Source organism: Pieris napi, chromosome 7 (genome assembly GCF_905475465.1).
Source record: "Pieris napi chromosome 7, ilPieNapi1.2, whole genome shotgun sequence".
NCBI lineage: Eukaryota > Metazoa > Arthropoda > Insecta > Lepidoptera > Pieridae > Pieris > Pieris napi.
Window position 1 is genome coordinate 7,126,620 of NC_062240.1, and position 24,169 is coordinate 7,150,788.

At 33.0% G+C, this 24,169-nt stretch overlaps 2 protein-coding genes and 1 long non-coding RNA gene across 3 annotated transcripts; 2 read left to right on the plus strand and 1 right to left on the minus strand.

Annotated features, from left to right (window-relative positions):
• Nucleotides 1-456: 456 nt before the first annotated feature.
• Nucleotides 457-893, minus strand: LOC125051089. Its single transcript, XR_007117241.1, has 2 exons — nt 556-893; nt 457-525 (listed from the first exon to the last, which is right to left on the minus strand). It is a non-coding gene; the product is annotated as an uncharacterized LOC125051089 (long non-coding RNA).
• A 5,407-nt stretch (nt 894-6,300) lies between these two features.
• Nucleotides 6,301-9,954, plus strand: LOC125051221 (ubiquinone biosynthesis O-methyltransferase, mitochondrial-like). The gene is made up of 6 exons (XM_047651430.1): nt 6,301-6,413; nt 7,118-7,247; nt 8,302-8,416; nt 8,807-8,941; nt 9,061-9,325; nt 9,538-9,954. The coding sequence occupies exons 2-6, from the start codon at nt 7,120-7,122 to the stop codon at nt 9,660-9,662; spliced, it is 768 nt and encodes a 255-aa protein (XP_047507386.1). The 5' UTR covers nt 6,301-6,413; nt 7,118-7,119; the 3' UTR covers nt 9,663-9,954.
• A 10,435-nt stretch (nt 9,955-20,389) lies between these two features.
• LOC125050924 (nucleolar protein 58) lies at nt 20,390-23,785 on the plus strand. The gene is made up of 5 exons (XM_047651010.1): nt 20,390-20,577; nt 20,828-20,904; nt 21,147-22,295; nt 22,880-23,003; nt 23,226-23,785. Exons 1-5 carry the CDS (start codon nt 20,533-20,535, stop codon nt 23,556-23,558), a joined length of 1,728 nt encoding a protein of 575 aa, XP_047506966.1. The 5' UTR covers nt 20,390-20,532; the 3' UTR covers nt 23,559-23,785.
• The last annotated feature ends 384 nt before the right edge of the window (nt 23,786-24,169 follow it).

Consider the following 24,169-nt stretch of genomic DNA (forward strand, 5'->3'; position numbering starts at 1 on the left):
TTGTCGACTAGACTACTAACGTAATTTGGTTGTCTAGTAATTTTCTTGTAAAGTCCTTTTTTTTGTTTTACCTTTAAACAGAATGTAAACAATTTATTACAAAGTGCAGTATTAAAAGATGTGCATCCACTAACTTACAGCCAGCTAACAAAATTACCAACTAGTTTACGTTTTAATAAAAAAATTAAGCGGAACTTTTTCAGGCGAGAACACGTACGCTAGAGCAATTTTTCTCAGAGTTTTGAACGAAATTTACAATTCTATTTCATACTTCAGCGTAGTAAACTGCGCCGGTACGTTGGGAGGAAATGAGGGAGTGGGATTGTTTTCAAACCAACCAGGTAATGAGAGATAATTCTAATAGATCGTTCATATGTTTATGGCAAAGGAAAAACTGTACTTTGATATAATTGATTCACTCGACCTAAATAAACCAAATTATTAGACTTGCAACGAATATTCGGTTACTATTCGGTATTCGGCCTATTCGGCTGCTTTTATTATATTCGGCCGAATACCGAATATCTACATATTATTCGGCCGAATACCGAATACTTAAATAATATATTTTGTCATAGAGAAATAATTGCTAAAATTAAAATCGATTGCTTACGTATATATTCTTATTTTCATTTCTGTTATAATCATTTAAGTAGTCATTGGTACATAACACAGGTAGATAATCATCTTCTGAATTGGAAAAACGGAGGATTCTATGTATTTGAATTATTGTGGTAATCAAAATTTAGAAGGGTAAGGTTCTCATTTCTTTTATAATCATTCATTAAGTAGTCATTGGTAAATAAAACAGGTACATAATTTAGTCATTTTCTGTATTAAACAAGTTAAGAATTTTTCTATGCATTTGAATTATTTTCATAATCAAAATTTAAGGGGAACTGCCGAATATACTATTCTACAAATTATTGTTTACTCTGTTGTCATTTTTAAGGCATGTATGCTTGTGCATACGAGTTAGTAGTATGTAGTATGTAGTAAGACATAGAAAAAATTCCTAAAACAAATTTAAAAAAAAGTTTCGGTATTAACAATTTTATGTGCCTTAAAACATCTTTGGAAGTGCATACGTGAATGGAGAAGTAGTATATTTCTATTGTATAGTAGCTATATCTTATTTTTCGTAATAGAAATTATAAACAGGCGTTTTACGGTAATATTTTTTTTCTTGACTATATAGTATTAATAATGTACCAGCAGTGTTGCGCTAGTGGCTTCAGCTTGCCAATCTCATCACTGAGGTCGTAGGTTCGATCCCCGGCTGTGCACCAATGGACTTTCTTTCTATATGCGCATTTAACATTCGCTCGAACAGTGAAATAAATCATCCTGAGGAAATCGGCTCTCCTTAGACCCAAAAAGAAAGATTGATAAATGATTATGAAACAGATACAGAAATCTGAGGCCCAGACCTAAAAAAAGGCTGTAGCGCCACTGATTTATTTTACTTTTTGTATACATACATATATAATATTATAATATATACATTATACACATTGTTAATTTTTACACTAAACTTCGTAACCGTAAAAAGATTATTCGCTACATCTAACAATGCTTTGTCAAAGGTCAAGCATTACATAGGTCAAGTATATCGACACAACATTAGTTACCTACCTATTTGTGGATACAAATCTATATTCGTGTTTTATGTTCAGCTCTGCCCTGCGATTCTGTAACTCACTTTTCGAACTCACACAGCGGTTTTCGCATCGGCGGTCGCTCTGAAATCAGTCGTGAAGCAGTCATTTTATGATTTGGCATTCTAATAAACAATAAACTACAAGCTCCCATCTTTTCAGAATGCAAATCATAAAATGACTGCTTCACGACTGATTTCAGAGCGACCGCCGATGCGAAAACCGCTGTGTGAGTTCGAAAAGTGAGTTACAGAATCGCAGGGCTGGAATATTAATTTTCAATTTAATGTATCCTCTGCCGCCTGTTTGTTTACGCCTATCCTATAAACATTAAAATTTAAACCGTCTCAAAAAAATTAAGCCTATTTGAAACTGAGCTTAAGTCTCTAATTGAACAATATTTGTAGGTTTTCCTTCAAGTTGCAACGGGGGTGTTGCTAGGCTACTCACAACTCACAAATTGGCCTATTATTTCTTAGGCACGTTCATTATCGTCAGGAAATCGTAATTTGTTAAAAAACATGTTCATTTTAACAATATGACGGCTTATTTAGGTTCCGTAATATACACGTTCCATATAACACTTTTAATCATGTTGCAAAATATAGCGAAGTTTTTTGTGTTTAATTTAGTGTGTCTACTGATTATTGTATATAGCTGCTTAGTAGTTAGGCGTTTCTTAAGCCCAATGTGAGATTAGGGCTTCGAGTGAGCCCCAATGGATTTTTCGTTCGATATGTAGGTACTATTAACATTTGCTCATACGGTACGGTAAAAATACTATTACTTATGTTACTTGACAGTAATTTAAAAAAAAACCTAACTAAATTTCCTCCCAGTTATCTTAGATCCGAAGTATCTTAAGTATCTTAGTAATTACGTCAACCTGTAATTCAGATGAATCAGTGACGATGTTGTTTGTTTCTTCGGCTCAGTGCGGTTGTGGGGCGGGTGGGCAGCAATTTAAAGAAATATTAAATGGCGTCAGAGCGGTGATATTTAACTTTATGATTATTGCTATAATATGTTGCTTGGAACTTTCATATCACAAACATAAAATATTTCATTTTAATGTATTAAGCGAACGTAATACCACGCTGTATGCAAGGTTTTTAAAAGTCATTGATTTTACGTGACTATTTTTCTTACCTCTGAAAAAAAAAATATCATTTTTTACACTGTTATTTAAACAGATTAATGGACAAACATTTTATATTTGTTGCTTAGTTACATCAGGATTTTTTCTGCAATATTCAACATATTGTAGATTATATACATTTTTACAAGATGCAGAAGGTATGTTATGCAGTCTAGCTTTGTTTAAATTTTTAAATTGTGTGTTTATATATATGGAGAATTTAATTCCTTATAATAGTAGCAACAGAGATATCGCATCGTTTTAATATTACACCGTTGTATTGCAACTTACCAGCGCATTCGCTGTCGACTTGTATAACTAACAGACCTTACTATAACCTCTTGCATGCTTTGCGAGCCACGGCAAATAGTTAGTACAAAAGTTAATTTTTTATATATTTTATTAAGAATGCGTCAAGTTATGTAGGGTCATTACTATCTGAAAGGTCCAGTACCTGAAAGATTAAGATTCGAACTATACGCTTTTCAGATTACCAGAAATTGCCTAATCTCCTGAAATGTTAATGAAGACAACTCTCCAAATAGAAACGCTATAAGGGTTTTTTTAAAACAAAAAACTATCCAATGAAATCTACTCTTATTAAAGTAAAAGTATTATTTTTACAAATACACAAATGAGTATATTACAAGTTATTAAAATTCACTCTAAGATTTATTAAAGGTGGGAGCTTGTACTTTATTGTTTATCAGAATGCCAAATCATAAAATGACTGCTTCACGACTGATTTGAGAGAGACCGCCGATGCGAAAACCGCTGTGTGAGTTCGTGAAGTGAGTTACAGAATCACAGGGCAGTACACACTTACCGATTCCCTCATTAACATACTCACACCAAATTTAATCATTCAGCTCCGGTCTAATAAACAAAACCACACGAGGCTAAACTAAAATATCAAAAGTGACTAAAAGCTGGTGGAATTAGTTCGGTGAGACCTCGATCAATCATCATTAGCTGTGCAAACATGCAAGTCGCTGTCCTTTACAAATAGTATATAAATTATTGGAACACGTGTTACCTTGGTTGGTTTTGGAGCTTATGTAGCTTTCAATAGAACTATGTACTGAGGTATTGATTTATACTTAATATCACAGACAGACAGTATAATTACCAAACGATATTTGTTTTGCTTTCCGGGTCTATTGTGAAACTTACGGCGTAACTTTAAAGATTTCATTTTACATAGAAATCCTATGACCTATGTAACGTATTTCAATAGAAGCATCACTTTTACTGAATCATTTTAATAAAATCGAAAAAATAAATATGTTAGTTTTGAGGTAAAATTTCACAGTGTATGGGAAAATTTATATTAAGCAAACAATTTATATAATCAGAAATAATTTATTTAATTAAGTATGTATCGGTGTTATGTAAAGTACTCGGAATTGGTAAAGTATTAAAAAAAACAATAGTGTTGATTATTTATAGTTCAAATAATAACCTATTTTCAAAAAACTTCATCTTCATACATTATTCCAGTTCACATCGCATTCGCATTTCGGACCAATGCGACTTAGGGTCCGTAAAGAAAAGAGCATACCAATTCTTAAAAGTCCAGCAACGCACTCGTGAGCCCTCTGGCATTGCGAGTGGCCATGGGCGGTGGTATCACTTAATATCAGCCTCCGGCCCGATTGCCCCCTGTTCTAAAAAAAACATTACTACTATCATTTTCAGTAATTCAATTTAAGTATACTTCCTTTCTACTATAGAGCATAACATTCATGATGCACAATTAATAATTGTTATTTAAATTGCCTATTTGTATTGTACAGTGAAGATTATATTAAAATTTAGGTTTGTTTTTTGAGAATAGGTTCATAAACATGTAAATAAACTGTTTTTCGTCAATCATAAACATATATTATAAATAGTTTATCATGTATTTTATTTTAAATCGATTGATTCATCCAAAGAAAAAAGGGAATAGTAGCAATTGTAACATGTTGTTCCTGAATACAACACTGTAATGAGCGACGCGATAATTATTGTATAAAAAACATATACATATCGATCTATCGATCGCATACATAATTTATTAATATGCACGTTTACAGGATGCAATCTGTAATTTAAGTTAATCGTGAACTTGATTAATACAATAAATTATTGACTGATTTTATTTAGAAATGCAACATTTTTAACACTCAGTGACTTCGCACCTGGAAACAATAATCTTCATTTGAGAATTATAGATACAATTGTAACATAATTTTTATTAGATTTCCGGGCGTTTGTTTTTCAGGACTTTTATTATGCCATTGCACTTCTTGCAGTTGTAGTGGTGCATCCTTAGTTAAAACCATATTTATAATTGTGAAGTACAATAATTCATTATTTGACGCACATGAGCATGCATTGCGTTGGGATATGCATTCAAAATTCAAATATTATTTTTGTATGACTATCAGTGATGCAGCCAGGAATACAGGCATGCAGAAAGCCAATCCTTGATATACATCAATCTCTTTTCACGTGAAGTTTCTGCGTTTTATTCATCACATCGTCAAGTCATTTACTGTAAAATTGGTTTACCGTTAAGCGGAAATATTGAAAAAGTTATCGACAATATTTTATGAGTAATGGGTGAGCGTTTTTAAATAAATATAAAACTAACAAAAAGTACAAAGTCGAAACCATATCTCAACGACTCATTCAACACTAAATAATTCAACAGATTAATGTATTTCAATTTCAATTATAAATTTTAATTATTAATAATAAATACGAAAACAGTGTTAATGCACAGTAAGTATGATTGTCCAAATTTTGTAGAACTACAGGGTATGAAATTAAAGAACACGTATTTATACTTTTTTATGAACAGACAGAAAGGAGCAAGCGATCTGCTACAAACAAAAGTTGAAGAAATGGATAGAATAGGTACACCCGTCTCCTACCTCCGATGTCATGTAAAATCAGCTTCTGGTGGTAGTGATGATCACTCTATTAGATCTTGTACTACTACCTATGTCTTGTCGAAGTGAGTTCTGCTCATTGACTAGCAAACCTGCCCTGCGATTCTGTAACTCACTTCACGAACTCACACAGCGGTTTTCGCATCGGCGGTCGCTCTCAAATCAGTCGTGAAGCAGTCATTTTATGATTTGGCATTCTGAAAAGGTGGGAGCTTGCACTTTATTGTTTATCAGAATGCCAAATCATAAAATCACTGCTTCACGACTGATTTGAGAGAGACCGCCGATGCGAAAACCGCTGTGTGAGTTCGTGAAGTGAGTTACAGAATCGCAGGGCTGTAGAGCCTGTTACCATCGAGAACACGGGCGCGTCCACATAGAAATAACAATGGTGTTCCTCGTGAGTAATTTTAGAACATCAATTTATAATTTTTTATCAAACATTTGCGGTATAATAATTATCAAATATTACAGAGAATTCATTTGCGTAATTTCCTATATGGGAAAATAGCGAATTAAAATTATTTTGAAACATGCTGTATTCATTTTAATTTATGAACGAATACAAAACTTGGCCCTAGTACGTATATAAACGAAGTAACATGTAAAAAATGATTAGTTTTCAATATTAAGTGAGTGTGTTTAAACTGTAACGAAAGTAGTCCTCAAATTTCTCAGGTATTCATGTTATATTATTGAATTGTATTGAATGGCTTTTTTATTTGTTAAATAAAACTGAGTCGTAAATCCTTAGTTTGATCGAAATATGTTCAATGTTATTATTGTATGTTGCTTACAAACAAGATAACTATAGGGAATAAATTATTTATTGATAATAATGATAAATAAGTAGATTTGTATACACAATAATATGTAACACATATATGTTTAATCTCCCGAATGTAAAGGGCTAGGCATAGGGGCTAGGCTGTTTGTCCACCACCTCCGTCACCGGGACGTCACCGAGAACGAGATTATTTCGAGGTGTTCGAAGTGGGAAGCAAGAAGCACGACATAGATTATGATGGCGAAATATACTTGCGGAGGCCGAGGCCCACAAGATTATCATCAACAATGACTCATATATTTAATCTCTTATAATAATTTATATAAATAATCTTGCCCGCTCTACGCTCTTGACTTGCGAACTACAATTAATTTAACTTTTTCTTGACGTTCATAAGTGTACTTGTTTACCTATATGAATAAAGATATTTTGAGATGGAGTTTGAGTTAATATTTTTAACCATTTTTAGACTACATAGGTGATTAGTATCATTTTTTTTATAAATCTAAAGTTTGCTGTTTTGAACATGAAGCAATTTTTTCTTCGCAGTCAAATTCTGATATTTATTTAATCTTCCATTTTTAATGTTCCTTAGATATGCGTGAACAAATAGTAATGGCGTCCTCCGTAGACGAGGAAGAGGTACACAGACACAGCGATCTGATGGATTCCTGGTGGAGCCCAGATGGTGCACTTTGGGGGTTGCAGCTGTTTAACAGCGTCAGGTATATCCACTTTCTTGTCATTTAAGAAAATACTTGTTACCCGGTTCGTATTCCAGCCTACAATTAAAAAAATTGGCGCTACAACCTCTTTAGGTCTGGGCCTCAGATTTCTGAATCTGTATCATGATCATTTTTCAATCTAATAGGCAAGTAGAAGATCAGGAGCTTCCAGTGCCTGACACACGCCGTTTAACTTTTTGGGTCTAAGACATGTCGGTTTCCTCACGATGTTTTCCTTCACCGTTCGAGCGAATGCTAAATGCGCACATATAAAGAAAGTATATTGGTGCACAGCAGGGGATCGAACCTACGACCTCAGGGATGAGAGTCGCACGCTGAAGCTAATAGGCCAACACTGCTCACCAGCCTACAATTATTCAATAAAAAATAACTATACAGTGCATAACAATTATACTATACAATTAATTAAATTTAATTCGTTTAATTAAGTTATATTAAAATAATTAGAAAGAATGAATAATAATCATATAGAAAAAGCCTATATTCGATGTTTAAAGTATATATCTAAACCGATTCTGTCACTTATTGCTTCAATTACGCGCACTTCTCTTGGAATCGCAGTTGAAACTGAATAAACGACGAAAAACTAAGTTTTTTAATGGAATCTCGCTGTTGGCCTTAAGGGCCTTTACAGCTTGGCTCGGTCTGTTTTGGCGAGGGTAGCTTACTCTCAAACAGCCTGAAAAAAAACCTCCTAAAAATGAGAGTACCTTTATGTCAATTATTTTTTCTGGAATGTGGTATATCACATTTCAGCTTATTGAAAATGTGATATACTACATTCTAAATAGTGTAAAAATCGAGAAATATTGCAGTCAACCCGTCTTTGTATATATATATACAAAGATAAATATATACAATGATTTGTAACCCTCCAATGGCGCAGGTCGCAGGCATACTGGGAAACTATTATATATATATACTAAAATATATATATTATATGTGTTAGTATATAATATACCACATATTATAATATACCGCAAAGGCAGATTAATTGTTGATAAAAATTAAAGACTGCTTAATGTTTTTTCAGAATACCATTCATGGCAGAAGAATTATTAGCTTCAAGTGGTACAAAACTTACGTCGAAATCTTTAAAGGGCAAAAAGGTTTTAGAAGTCGGGTGCGGTGGCGGCGTCGTTACGGAGGTAACATTTAAAATATAATTTGATTACAAATCGATATATTTCTATTAAATATATTTTTAAGTACATCAGAACAAAAGTAGTGTATAAAACATTCACATGAGTAACTTGAATTCAATTAATGTTTTTTAATAATTTTTAGTAATTAATTTAAAAAAAAACTTTATGTGTTGTATTATGTAAACAGAATATAGAAATTACATATTTGAAGATCATGCTTCTACAATCTTTCATCCATCCTCAAAGTAAACAATATTATAATGATCATTATTATACAGGTAAAAGCTGAATTTTTCCAAGCAGGTTTCATTAATTTTACACAAGCACAAACATATCATATTAAAAAACAATTTTGATTTGATGATTTGCATTATAACGTTCGATATGTCTTAGGAGTTCGCAAAACTTGGTGCCGAGGTGACGGGAGTGGACCCTAGCCCTCTTTTAATAGGTCTAGCAAAGGAACATAGTAAGGTCGACGAAGTAGTTGCTGCCAATAAACCGACATACCTCAACACTACTATAGAGGTAAATGATGAAAATATTGTGTATGATCTCAACGCGAATGAATTTAAAAAAACATCAATTTTAAAATAAAAGCTGTTCTTTGGATATAATATACAATTCATCATAGATTTGTTTTTCAGGAACATTCAAAACTGTTCCCAAACCACTATGACGCAGTAGTAGCGTCGGAGGTGGTGGAACATGTGGCCAATTTAGACGTCTTTCTAGAAAGCTGCGTATCGGCTCTGAAACCGGGTGGAAAGATGTTCATCACGTCCCCAAACAGAACTCGCCTGGCACAATTCTGCATAATGGTTCTGGGGGCGCTGACGATCATACCAATACATCTTATGACCTATTCTAAATTTAGGAAGCCTAGTGAAATCTCGGCCATATTGGAGAGAAGTAAGCTTTAGTAGTTTTTGGTAGACATTTATGTTATGAAGATGAATAATAATTAGTTTGGTTTAACGCGCATCACTCAGGAATTACTGGTTCATTTATATAATGGCGACGAAAATAATGCGTGTGAACTAGCACAGATAGTTAAAAATAACGCCCATTTACTAAAACAGCTTTCGTTTCATTATTAAAAAAAAATCTTTATGTTCTTGCAGATAACTGTAGAGTGGACAAAGTGAAGGGTTTGTTCTATTTGCCTTTCATACACAAGTTAATTTGGGTGTTCTTCAATAGCGTGTGGTACGCAATGGCAGCTACTAAACAAGGACATGCAACCTAATTATGCAAATCATGGGAATAATTTTGTTATTGTGATACCGTCTTTTGTTTTTGATTGAAAACCTATCAATGTCATATTTAAATTTAATGAACAAAATGTTTAATTGTATTGTTTTCTTATAGCTGAATATATGTATAATGATAAACAACTAATTGATAAGCAAATTGGGACAGAAATATATATATTAAATGTGACGTGCTAAAAAATAAGTTGATATGATCACTAATAAAGATAAGTTAAGTAAATCAGGTTCGACCTTTTTTGATTAATAAAAGCTATTTAAGAAAAGCTATATTGATTTCAAATCATTAACCCAAAAGAAAACTGAAACTGAGAACAAGAATTTGAGTCATAAACTATAGACTTAAAAATTACTTCAAAACGCTTTTGCCAATGTAAGGTCTACACATTAGTTACAGCACACTTAAGTGATAGCCCCAATCACAATAAGTGGATTACCACAGTAGATAATTACTGTAATGTACAAACTCGAAGTACGTAATTCAATTATAACAGTGTCAATCCATACTTAATTTAGGGTTTTAATAAAGGTTGAAAGATCAACGTACAATTCTAAATATTTTACAAACATATTTCATTTACATATAATCTAATTAATATGAAGTGTGATGAGAACCAATGGGCATATGAATCGTCTAACATCGAACTAACGAGTGGAGATTGTTGCAGAATGTTGAGAAGGGAGAAATAAACTGGTCAATGATAGATAAATTATAGTTTACGTAATTTGATTTTATTGTATTAATTCTCAAGCATTACACGTGTTAAAATGAGGGCAATCAAACACTTATGAAAATGTATTAGAAAATTACATGAAACTTAAGAAAGCCGAGTCATTTTTTATCACAGTTTTGAGATGTACATGAATAATAATTATCCTGTGGTTGCATAATAAGGACACTTAGTATGGATGTTGGCATTAGATTGGAGGTCTCTTTCATTGTTTTTATTTTTATAGACAAATAGGTAATTATTATTTTATCTTCTAAGACATACCGGTTTTTTCGTTTACGGTATGAGCAAGTGCATACATACAAAAAATCAAACAGCCAAGTGAGAGAGAGCGTTTACACAACGTTGAGATACTCATGCTCAAATCCCTTTACCAGTGTAAAATAAATCCAAAACTTTATATCATTATAAACAGCGTAGTTAGCTTATGCCACTTTACTTCTAAAAATTTACAAAAAGTAATATTACATAGACTTGGAATCGATTAATATGAAACAATAGCTTGTATAGTCATGACTTTTTTTGAATGAATATTCAGAGTAGCACCGATAACCTTTAACTTCCTTTAACGTCGCCGGTTTTTATATTCAATTTTGATAAATTTCTTTCAATATGCGTAACGCTGATGTCGCAACCTTGGGAACGCGCCGTACACTGACATTGCGACAGGCGAGGTGCTGTCCGGAACTTAGTCTAAGTACAAAAAAGTTTTAAATAAAAAAGATGGCAATTATTATTATCTATAAAAATCATCTCTACAATTTTTGTCGTACGATGCGCAGTTCGCGAGATATTCGACAAAACGCGGCTGAAGCGAACCGTAAGTCATGACGCCAACTTGGATTTACATTCAGGAGACACCCTTGAATATATAAAAAAAAAAAAATCCGTACTTTATGCCTTGATCACACGGACCGAGCAAACCGGCGAGACAATACTCTCGGTCGAGTACTCGGTACGTATAAACATAGCGCCGAGTGCTCGGCCGAGCGCTCTAATGAAAAGTAATTTTCTAAGGAATGAGTAACTTTGTATATTTTCTAATTATCTTTTTTTCGATCCATCTTGTCCGAATTGTAGTCTCAATAGAACTGAATGATTTCAAAATGTGTGTGAACAGCTACTCGCTTACTACACTGTCTCGGCCGAGAACCATTTTACTGTCTCGCCGGTTTGCTCGGTACGTGTGATCAAGGCATTAGTACGTTGCATTACGAACCTACTGTTTCGGTTGGGGCGCTTGGACTAACTTCAATGTTGAGTTTTTGTACCGCTTGATCCTTAGCGACATCATTTCTAACTATATAAATGTAACGATGTACGCGGTAAGGGTTCCTTTTTCTATTTTCGAGGTTGTATAAACAGAAGAAAGAATAAATATGTATTTTATATCATGTTTGACTTTGATGCCTGAAGGTGCATAATATTACAGTTGAGAATACTTTTATATTCTTGTCTCATAAAACACAGTTTAAATTTTATAATAAAATCAATGTTACAAGTTTCAAATAATGTTCAATACGTCAAAATGATAATTGTCAAAGTGGAAGTACAATACATAATTCAGCGGGAAACTTTGCGGCTCCGTATGATTTGCGCAAAGTGAAACAGTTACTGAAAGTTACACAACTTTTCTAACATTTTTAGAGTGGTTTGGGAAGTTTCATACATTTCTTATATTTTTAGAAAATATGTTTGAATATAGTAATTTAAATATGCACGAACATAAATACGTATATCGAAAACAATAACTCATTAAAACGATTTAATACGTTATTGTTTTCGATATACGTATATATTGTTCAAAATTGTATGAAATTTAACTCCAAACATTTCATTCACATATCAGATATTGCAAGTGTAATTATATCTAATTTTATCTTTTTTCACAATGATCCTGTTAACGACTTAAGCCCCATGTAAACACCAAGAATGATTACAGGAGAAAATCCAAAACATTCTATTTTATTAACAAAACCTTGCCATTTAATATGACAAGTGCAGGAAAATATATTAATTGTTTAGATTTAATAGAAACAAGTTGTTGAAAATAACTTTATTTAGTTTTACAAAACAATACATCGGCTAGTAATGTTCACAGAGTAGAGAGAAGGAAAAAAACAAACGAGAAACAGACTTGACATAAAAGACAACTCAGGTCTATGGAGCAAAAGGCGCGAAATTTAAATATTACAACACTCTCCCTAAATATGAGCCTTCATAAAAAATCATTAATTTTAAACAAACAAAATAACAACATTTTAAAGTTCAAATCAACTACTCCCAGTATATGATGCTACAAGTTGATTAACGTCATCTCTTAATACGTTTCATAGCCAGTGAACAATATATATTTACGATAAACTATTTATGCGTCAGTAACTCGATCAAGGATATACACAATATTACTTGCTCGGACATAACGATCGACATTCATCCACTGTCCAGCCCCCACCCCCTGGATCCCACATGCCTCCCAACCTGAGATAATACGATAGTCTTCATTTGTCTACAGAGATTGCTTTGGGAAGAAACATGAACCACTGCACGTCTAAATGATTTTTGTAAATATGAGAAAAAAATCTTCCGTGTAAAGTGCATATCGCTACATTTATTTTCGATATTATTACATATTGTTACTGTTAATTGACGTACTTTAAAACCTTACAGCCATTTAAGTAGTCCAATCTTCAAAAGAAAGAGTGGACTTTCTTCGTAGAAAACTTATCGTCTACTACATTAATCACATTTTGAAGATTAGTAGTCTTTAACAAATTCGAAAGAATTATTGTCGCTACTCAGTGAGGTTGAAAGGTAATTTTTATAGTACCAATAATTGTACCTCTATCTATCTCAATATAATCAAAATGAAAAGTAAAAGAAGAATTCCAATATGCGTCGAAGACTATTCGTCTTCATCCTGAAGTAAATAAGTTGGTATACAATATACAAAGCCGCAGGGAAAAATCCATAGATACCAAGCATTAGGGTTTTTAGAATTTCTTTTATCACATAGTGCGGTTTAACTAAAAGCGATTAGGAATAGAGGCGATATCCCGATCCCGTAGTGTACGTTAAATTCTGCGGCCTCTCGACTGGGATTCAATTCGAATGCAGATGCTTCACCAGATTTCAAATAGCTACGTGATTTCCCGTTCCATTTTTGAAATATTTTCTCGCTCTTCTTAATTTCGACTAAAACTTAGCAACTGAGATTAAGTTCTGAATATTAATAAATTCATAGGTAAAAACATTGATATACAAAAAACCCAAGATGCACACTCAACGTTAAAAAAACGTCCTCAAAAAATGAGCCCAACATTCTAAATTGTGCGCTCATTTCAAATAGTCTCGCGTCTAATAAGTGGAGTTGATGTTATTTATTTGTGTTTTTTTTTATAAATAAATTTATGTACTTTTGAACTTTTTTGAGTGTAGTTTTTGACAAATATATTTACGCTATATAAAGTGTGGGTCAGGAGGTAGCCAATTTAACATTTTTTTTAATTTAAAGAAAAACTTTTTAACCGGATTAAAGTTATGTATTATTATAAATTTACAACTATTTAACATCCAACACATTTTGTCTTCAGTCACCGTGACCACGCACGCTGTAAAGCACCCGATGTGTCGGATATATTTAAAATTATGTTAAATAGTTGTAAATAAAAAAGTCATGTTCGACTCCACTCAATACCTTGTCCTACCGACCACGGTCGGTCGTAAAATTTTATTGCTTTAAGTACGTATACACTGCGTTGTAATAACAACTTTAAGCAATTCGCGTAAGGTTGATTTTGCAATAATATATGCTTGTAACATATACTGTTATAGACATACTGTTATAGAAAGGGACAGAAATAGTGTTTCGGGACACTTTCGAGCGTTACTTTTATTCGAGACTGTGCATCTTGGGTTTTTTGTATATCAATGGGTAAAAACTTCGGAAAATTACACATACATACAATAGATTTGGAAATCTTGTATTCTGAAAATCATGAAATCGGTTCTTAATATGTACTTACAACCACAGAGTGAAGAATCTGCTTTCTTTTATATTGTAAAATCTGTAAATATTGTAGTCTGTGTATTCTCATAGTAGTTTATTCAAGTGATAAATTCCTGATTATGAACACTTATACTCTATTTCATCTCATAGCGCTATTAATTGTGATCAATTGGGATGGAACCTAATAAATCAATGAGCCTAATAAATGTATAATGGTCGTCGAAATTAGAATATATTGTTGAGTATACATAGCTATCTTGATTATAGAATTTAATTTCATTATTAATTTCTGGAAAATTACCTATCGACATTACTGTAGGGTCGTAATGAATGTAACATTGTTTGCTTTGATTCTATACGGTTGTTACGTTTAATATCTGAGTAAATTATAAGTAACTTAATAGCTACGCGCAGTCCCGAATTTCAGACGTTTAAGTCGAATGGGACAATTATATCAAAGGGTACGTGTAACTCTATAGAAGAAGCCATACCAACGCAGGCCTCATTACGAACGTCACTAATTCCTAAATTCCAAGCCAGGCTGAATGAGTAGAAGGCTCGAAATTAGTACCTCTATGTACTTCAAAGAGTCATTAATGTGTTGCGATATGCGATAATTAGTGATGGTAGCTTTTTTTTATAGATCTGGGGGCAAACGGGCCAACCTAATGTTGAGTGATACCTCCGCCCATGGACACTCTATGCCAGAGGGCTAGCGAGTGCGTTTCCGATGTTTTAAGAACTGGTACGCTCTTTTCTCGAAGTACCCTTATTCGAATTGGTTCGGAAATATTTCAATGCGCATCTGGTTTTACATAGTGGTGGTGCAAAAAACGCTCAGTTGTGGAACTTCGGACGTAGAGGTGATACAACAATAGCTACTTATATAGTACCATATGAACTGTAGAATGTAGATAGATTATGGGCGTAACATCTAGTGGGTAGGTACCGTATTAAAAGTCCAAAAATGTATTTTCAATATCGAAACGCCACTATGATTAGGTATGAGGATTCTCTGAGCAACTTTACTTTATTTAATTTTTGTTGGTAATATACAACTTTTAGCCACAAGTTATCATTATACCTATTTATATTTCTTTTAGACCAGTGCCGATAATTTTTGAAACCAAAAAAAATTACAGTAGGATGAAACCCATTAGGAAAGCAGGGGAATATGATCAAAATGAAAGGAAAAATAAATTACGGTCGATCTGAGGTCGGGAAGGGGTAGGGGGGGGAGTTTTAAGGGTAAAAAACGGTTTACCTCGATTTCCGGCAAAACTAAAAGTCCTATCGAAGAAAGTTAAATGGCAAAGTTGTAGGTAATAAAAAGATCTAAAACTTTTGTATTTACACATTTTTCACATAACCTCAAAATTGGTGTGAAAAATTCAAAAAACCAAGTTTTTGGTTTTTTATTTTTATCTTTTACAAAAATTTATTTTTTAAACGAAATTTGGGGAAAACTTACCTTATAATGTCCCAAATATACTGTAATTTATTTGATTAAAAATATTTATTTGTTCGCCTTATTTTGAATTAATATCGAAAAAACACCCTAATTTTCAATCGAAAATTCTGACGTCAAAATTTCAGCTTTTTTTCAAGGGTTGGTGTGCTTTCAGTTCGTTGAAATCTCTACTTTCCTATGGTAAAAAAATATATATATATTACCATAGAAAATCTTCTCAGAAAATGCAAATCATCGTATGCAGTAACGCCCAGACCCGTCATACCCTTCCCTACTTCTCTATGAATCTTCTTTAAATTATAATCAGATGCCTATTTATTACTATTTTAAGATAACTTATATATACCTGAGTGACCTAAAAAAAAAGTTTAGCCTTTAGATGGGCTAAAATTTTCGTATTTCATAGAGAAGTAAGGAAGGGGATGACAGGTCTGGGCGTTACTGCATACGATTTTTTGCGTTTTCTGAGAAGATTTACTATGGTAATATATATATATTTTTTTACCATAGGAAAGTAGAGATTTCAACGAACTGAAAGCATACCAACCCTTTGAAAAAAGCTGAAATTTTGACGTCAGAATTTTCGATTGAAAATTAGGGTGTTTTTTCGATATTAATTCAAAATAAGGCGAACAAATAAATATTTTTAATCAAATAAATTACAGTATATTTGGGACATAATAAGGTAAGTTTTCACCAAATTTCGTTTAAAAAAAGAAATTTTTGTAAAAGATAAAAATAAAAAACCAAAAACTTGGTTTTTTGAATTTTTCACACCAATTTTGAGGTTATGTGAAAAATGTGTAAATACAAAAGTTTTAGATCTTTTTATTACCTACAACTTTGCCATTTAGCTTTCTTCGATAGGACTTGTAGTTTTGCCGGAAATCGAGATAAACCGTTTTTTACCCTTAAAACTCCCCCCCCTACCCCTTCCCGACCTCAGATCGACCGTAATTTATTTTTCCTTTCATTTTGATCATATTCCCCTGCCTTTCTAATGGGTTTCATCCTACTGTAATTTTTTTCACTTTTTATTTATTTTGAAGGCTATCTGCACTGGTCTATTTTACGTCTGCCTAAGTATAAAATTGTTGCAATAGCAAATATAACAATTATTTTATACTAGATACTTAGATTGAGGCAAATAATTAGTGATCCTATTGTAAGCTTTATTGGGCCTATACTTGTAATTTTTAGAAGTTCAACTTGCTTTTCGGCTCAAAATTCTATTAAAAATGTTTCAGCTCTCGAATACCTACTGCATTTTTTATCACAAAGCGTCGGGTTTCGCTTATTCCTGCAATTCGAAAAAGCATTTACGACAGGTTTCACGGGATCCGCGGTGGGTATGAGGGTGAAGGCGAAGGGGGTTGCCAAGGTAAGAGGCACGATTAAAGTTTCCCCGGTAAAACATCCCGGGCCCGCGCGGCATTCTTCTGACGCACACATGACAAGTTTCCTAGATAAATTGCGCTCTCGAGGATCGCCTGCTATTTATTTTATGTCGCTTATTTTTTACTTAAATATGCTTTATTATTTTCTCGGATCAGGTGACAGTGAATAATAACGCGAAAAATCTTTATAGAACCTCGAGTTATAATTTCACTCACACAGTGGCGCTACAACCTCTTTAGGTCTGGGCCTCAAATTTTCTAATCTGTTTCATGATCATTTTTCAATATAATAGGTAAGGTGATCAGCCTCCAGTACCTGACATGCCGTCGACTTTTTGGGTTTAAGACATGTCGGTTTCCTCACGATGTTTTCCTTCACCGTTCGAGTGAATGTTAAATGCGCACATAGAAAGAAAGTCCACTGGTGCACAGCCGGGGTTCGAACCTACGGCCTCTGGGATGAGCGTCGCACGCTGAATCCACTAGGCCAACACTGATCAAGATTACATTAACGCTGCTGCTTAAGATTACATTTGAAATATTTTTATAATTGCGTGAAAATAGTATTTTGTCTTACTCGAGGTTTTAAATAAAATACAAAGAGAACCTGTCCTTATTTTTTACGTAGAATGCCTAAAGCTGTCCTTATTGACATAAGCGTTGGTTTTAGTCCCGCCCGCCCAAGCAGCCAAGGCAGCTGTATCAACAGAACACATTTCGGCCCGAGTGGACCTCAGCAAACACTGTCCTTTTACTAGGCCATCATTAACACTAGTAACGGTATCAAAGAGAATAAATCTTTTCCTTGTTAACCTCCTTAAAGCATTAATTCTTTGCAACAAATAAAAGTGAAAATTCAATAATCATCTGTGTCGAGGAAATTAAAGTTTTTCTCTTAACTAGGGTTGCCTGGAAGAGATCGCTTATTAGCGATAAGGCCGCCCGTTGCATCGCTTATAATTTTTATGTATTGTATTTATTCTATTTGCAACGAAGTGTAAATAAATAAATAAATAAAATAAAATTAATGGAAATAAAGCTAGCAGCAATATTGGACTTATCAAAGTGGAATTGTTCGGATTAACATATAATTTATTATGTTATATCAATAATTCCCTAGAGTCCGTGATTGTATTAATAGTAAAACCACATAATCTTCATTATCACTGCCTTATTGTATGAAAACCTTAGGAATTATGCTAAAGTTTACACAAGATTATTGTTTAACATTAATATCCTATCACGATCATGTGAGTTAGGTAATTACGCGCCACTTGCAGCTAGAGCATCGATTAGCTGCTTAAAGTTCTCGTTGAGTTCAACGTGCCGAAGACAATTTAGCTTTAAGAGCAGTATTCGAGATTTACAATAATTTATACTTACATTTTAGAGAGCTTTAGTATATAGTAGTTTTATTATAAAGCTAGATAAGCCAATTCAATACGTCATTGCCATGAGCGACACTTTCTTATTTACATCGTTACTAATCAGTTTTTTTTACGATTATTTAAACGTAGCGTTACATTTAATAAAGGACTAAGTTTGGCTTAAGACTTCCTTAATTAATTTTTTTAGCTGTAATACGTGAAAACTATACCTACTTAACGCTGGTTATAATATTTACATACAAAACAGTCCCTTTGCCTTCATTATGATTATTTTCATGTACAACTTTGGATCTAAGCGATTATTATTTGTTAGTCAGATTAGCATCTATGTCTTGGTCACTAAGGGGACAAGGCGACAAGACAGAAATCGTTATTGCTACCGAGACCCAATAATCTGATGACGTACATGGTAGCCATCAGTCGATGAGTAGGTATATCAAAAAGTTAAGAAAATATACTTTACCTTCTTTCAAGTCAATCCGTCAGTCTTCGTGGCCATGTACGCTGGTTTGAAACGTTCAGTGTTAAATTCAAAATAAACATTTTTAAAGGTTTGCAAAATTTATTTTCTTTTTAATGTGTGAATTCTCCCCTCTTCGTTCCTAAATAAGAGAATGCTATATTGTCAATCTAAGTGTTTTATGAGCTCAAGCCGTTTGTCTCAAGTCTCCAGTGTACAGGAACTAGGAAGGCAGGTTGCAAGAACTTGTAACTGTTGGATTATTGGATACAGTAATCGCTCCCTGCGGATACAAACCCAGTCCAACTCACTACAACTTTATTCTGTGGCACCGTCTTAGCAAACATTAATAATAGGTACTTTAACGGTCCGTTATCGATACGTCTGTTTTATCTATGAATGACGACGATGAAAATAGCCATGAAAATGGCTAATACTAAAATAAATATATATGTATTTTTAAAATAATATATATGCATTTTTACAGACCAGGTTTGGCTTAGTGGCTTTAGCGTGTAGTGGTGTTAGCCTCTTCACCCTGAAGTCCTGCGTTCGAATCAAAGATGTACACGAACAGACTTTTCTTTCTATGAGCCCATTTAACATGCTTTTACTCCGAAGGCGAAATTTGCGGCGTGTCCGAAGTCCGATCATTTGCTTGACTGTAAAGAAAATAATAATCATGCAACAATTTATATATAATATTTCATTATCCGAGGCCAAGATCAAAGAAAAGCAGCACCACTGATTTTTTAATTATATTTCTAAAGTATTAGCTGGATTTAGATTAAAAAATACTTAAGTACATAGAAAAAGTGTGCTAAAGGAAATTCAATCGAAAGCGGTTCAACTTTTGCAGCTGAAAGTGTCAAATTAAACAAAACTTTTCCATATAAAAATTGCTTATATTATCTTCTATTAGGATTTAATCAAACCGTAAACAATTTTTGTCAGGCGGAATTATTTACATCCGTAGGTTTTTAATATGCGATATTTGATAGAGTTTAAATGAGTAAAATATGAGTTTGAAACAAATTGTGCTTGCTCATCTATATACATAATTCTATTGAAATGAAGCTAAGTATTGGTTAAATTAACATTGCTATTTAAAACATCTGTAATAAAAGAACCACTATGAATTATTAAACTAGATAAATTGATCAGTAATATTTTATTAGTTCTCCGGATCCGCTATACGCATCACTTGTCAATTGTCATATTTGATTAATTGTCATTTATCAACTGTCAAAGTCTGCGCAACTCGCAAGTCGCGACGCGATGCGACGTTGAGCATTGCTTTCTACGGTTTGGAATATTAATAAATTATAAAAAGAGAGTTTGTGTTCTTCAGCGCGATTGATTTAATTCCAATATATAAAGTGAATAGGTGAAATGTTGGTGCTCTTCGAAACCCCGGCGGGGTACGCTATTTTTAAGGTGAGCATCACACGTGTTGAATATAACCTCTCCAAGCTTCCACTTATCTCGACAAATTAGGTGTTTTTACTATAATTTTGCTAAGAATTATAAAAAATAACGTATATAAATTAGCTGTGGGAGTCTGAGAAGTTTAGATTACCCCTTTTATTAATATTTAGTACTCGACCATACTTAAAAAACATTCTTCACACAAGCCAATTACTGTTCTATTAAATTTTATTATGATGATAAAACTGTTTTGTTCTAGTTGTTGGATGAGTCAAAATTATCTGAAATTGATAATGTGTATCAAGAATTTAACACACCAGAGGGAGCAGCATCAGTGTAAGTTTATACTTTGTTTTTAAATATCTGTTACACCACATGTTACTAAAAAAAATTGCTTCATGTATTATATAGCCTCCATGCATAACTTATAAGTAGTTAAACTAGTTAGCTCTTAGACATGAGTTGTTATTTTCTCAAAAATAAATTGCTCCTACAAGATTAAAGTACACAATTATGTATTGGAGACATACTAAGTCACTAAGTCTAGTTAATGATATATTATATATTTTTTTTTACAGGGTTAAATTAAAGAACTTTATAAAATTTGAAGACACCACTGAAGCTCTTGCAGCAACAACTGCAGCAATTGAAGGAAAACTTTCTAAGACATTAAAGAAGGCCCTAAAAAAATATGTCTCTAAAGATATTCAAGAACAACTTCTGGTGGGTGATGCTAAGTTGGGTAATGCAATTAGAGAGAAATTTGACTTACAATGTGTTTCAAATAGCAATGTACAAGAGTTGATGAGATGTATTAGATCTCAAATGGATAGTCTTCTTACTGGCTTGCCTAAGAAAGAGATGACAGCTATGGCTCTTGGATTAGCACATTCCCTATCAAGATATAAACTGAAATTCTCTCCAGACAAAATTGATACTATGATTGTGCAAGCACAATGCTTGCTTGATGATTTGGATAAGGAATTAAACAATTATGTAATGAGATGCCGTGAGTGGTATGGTTGGCATTTTCCTGAGCTTGGAAAAATTATAACAGATAATACATTATTTGTAAAAATTGTGAAATTGATGGGTACTCGTGACAATGCTTCAGGAACTGATTTGTCAGATATTCTTCCAGAGGACTTAGAGGAGAAAGTGAAAGAAGCTGCTGAGATTTCTATGGGCACAGAAATATCTGATGATGATATTGTCAATATCCAGAACTTGTGTGATGAAATCATAAATATTACAGATTATAGGACTCATTTAACTGACTACTTGAAGGCTAGAATGATGGCTATGGCACCAAATTTAACAGTGTTGATTGGGGAACATATTGGAGCTAGGTTAATTGCTCATGCAGGTTCCTTAATGAATTTAGCTAAACACCCAGCTTCAACTATACAGATTTTTGGTGCTGAAAAGGCACTTTTCAGAGCATTAAAGACTAAGAAAGATACTCCAAAGTATGGGCTCATATATCATGCGCAGTTAGTTGGCCAATGTAGCACAAAGAACAAGGGCAAAATGTCTCGAATGTTGGCTGCAAAGGCAGCACTAGTAACACGTGTTGATGCATTTGGTGATGATGTATCTTTTGAACTTGGTGCTGAACATAAAGTAAAGCTAGAGAACAAACTTAGGCTGTTAGAGGAAGGCAACATAAAAAGAATCAGCGGGACAGCTAAAGCCAAAAGCAAATTTGAAAAATATCATAGTAAAAGGTAAGTAAATTTGAATTATTACTTGTTTTATTTAAAAGTTTCATCTGTGATTTTCCTTGGATTTATAATTATTGATTGGGCCTTATCCTGCTTTGATATGTTTTTAATAAGAGATTAAGCCAATCATAACCATAGAGAAAAATAGCCTTTACATTGTTATGTCTATACCTTTTAGATTTGTATCTCTATATATTGTACATAATTTTTTTTTAAATCTATGTAGCTGATATTAACGTCTGTTTATATAATGTCATTTTAATTATTTAGAAGTTTTTGCTGTAGGTATTAAAATGTTAGTACTTTAATATATTTTTCACAACCTAACCCCACTTAGTTTGACCTCTAGATTCTTATTCATATATTATATGTATTTAAAAATATATAATATTAAACTTTTTTTATATTGTTTACATTCTTCTTAATCATTTGCAATGTGAGTGGTGTATATCTTTGTAACATTTAAAGTCAAACTATGAATAAGTGAGGCTTAACTATTCAATGCAGTTAACTTACATTCAGAAGTTTTTTGGACTTAACATGTGTACTTATTATGGTGTGAATTTGATATGGATATTATATTATAGTGAGGTGCATCATTATCCGACTGCGGGAGACAGCACCTTAGGACAGAAACCTGTTAAGAGAGAACACTCGCCAGATGAACAAGTCTCTACCAAAAAGATCAAGCTGGAAGATGGTGCTGAGGCGGTCTGTATTTGTATAAATCACTTATTTAACTACTTTTATCTATTATAAAATGGTGCTAAGGGTTGGTTCCGGATACTTATGGCACAGTCTTTCCTAAAAGTGGTAGCAATGTTAATGCATACAAGTTGGATATTTATATAAAAATATTACTTCTATATTACTATTATCAAATAACTAGCTGTAATTTGAAGTAGTTTATTATTTTATCAATATCACTTGCAGGTCACACCGAAGAAAAAAGTTAAAGAAGAATCCAACGATGATGTAGACGGTCAGTTGAATGGATCAGTCTCGGAGAAGAAGAAAAAGAAGAAAAAGCAATCCCTTACATCTGATGTAAAAGAGGAACCGGAAGTTAAAGAAGAAATGGATGTAGCAGAAGAGAAGACACCAAAAAGCGAAAAGAAGAAAAAGAAAAAGCAATCTCTTGTCTCGGAAGTAAAGGAGGATCCAGACACGGAAGTAAAAGAAGAGATGGATGTAACAGAGCAGAAAACACCTAAAAGCGAAAAGAAGAAAAAGAAGAAGAAGCAGTCAATGTCTGAAGATGCCTAAGTACCTCACTTTTATAGACGAAATTGAATCAGCCAATATAGAAATAATTGTTTTGCAATGAACATTAAGTTTACGTTTGTCTCGTTCTGTCATTTGGCTCTAAGAGTCGATTATTAATTATCTAATGGCTGAATAGTCAGATCGTTTATTAGCTTTAAGGATAGAAAAGTTCTCATTAAGAGATAAAATTACTACTAAGTATAATAAATATAGTTTTATACTTACAATGCTCTGTTTTATTTGCCTTTAAATCTTGCCTTTAAACCAGGTAGTTTAATTTTTATAAAAAAAATTGTTAATTTCTTTAATGTATGTATGCTTGCTAAGGGAAGACCTAAAAAGTAGTTCTGTTTTCGAAAGATTCCGAGTAAACATGATTGATTTATTCTTTTGAAATTAGAAATAACATTCATAATATGAATAACTTTAGTTTTTTTACTAAAAAAAAACATCGTAAAACCGTAAATCAATACGATCAAATTAAAAAATTAGAAATTAATTTAGATTTTGCTATTTATTATCGGTAGATTGCACTCTCTCGGTCACTTATCACTGCTAGCGAGAGCTCTCGATCGCGTAAGCCTGCGCTAGTTCTATACGAAATTTAACTT

What these genes read in the sequence shown, in the direction of transcription:
- LOC125051221 (XM_047651430.1), top strand. Translation starts at nt 7,120, where the DNA reads ATGCGTGAACAAATAGTAATGGCGTCCTCCGTAGACGAGGAAGAGGTA. An exon ending in GTGGCGGCGTCGTTACGGAG is followed by an intron (nt 8,417 to 8,806) that starts GTAACATTTAAA and finishes GATATGTCTTAG; the next exon opens with GAGTTCGCAAAACTTGGTGC. An exon ending in ACCTCAACACTACTATAGAG is followed by an intron (nt 8,942 to 9,060) that starts GTAAATGATGAA and finishes TTTGTTTTTCAG; the next exon opens with GAACATTCAAAACTGTTCCC.
- LOC125050924 (XM_047651010.1), top strand. Translation starts at nt 20,533, where the DNA reads ATGTTGGTGCTCTTCGAAACCCCGGCGGGGTACGCTATTTTTAAG. An exon ending in CGGGGTACGCTATTTTTAAG is followed by an intron (nt 20,578 to 20,827) that starts GTGAGCATCACA and finishes GTTTTGTTCTAG; the next exon opens with TTGTTGGATGAGTCAAAATT. An exon ending in TGGAAGATGGTGCTGAGGCG is followed by an intron (nt 23,004 to 23,225) that starts GTCTGTATTTGT and finishes TATCACTTGCAG; the next exon opens with GTCACACCGAAGAAAAAAGT.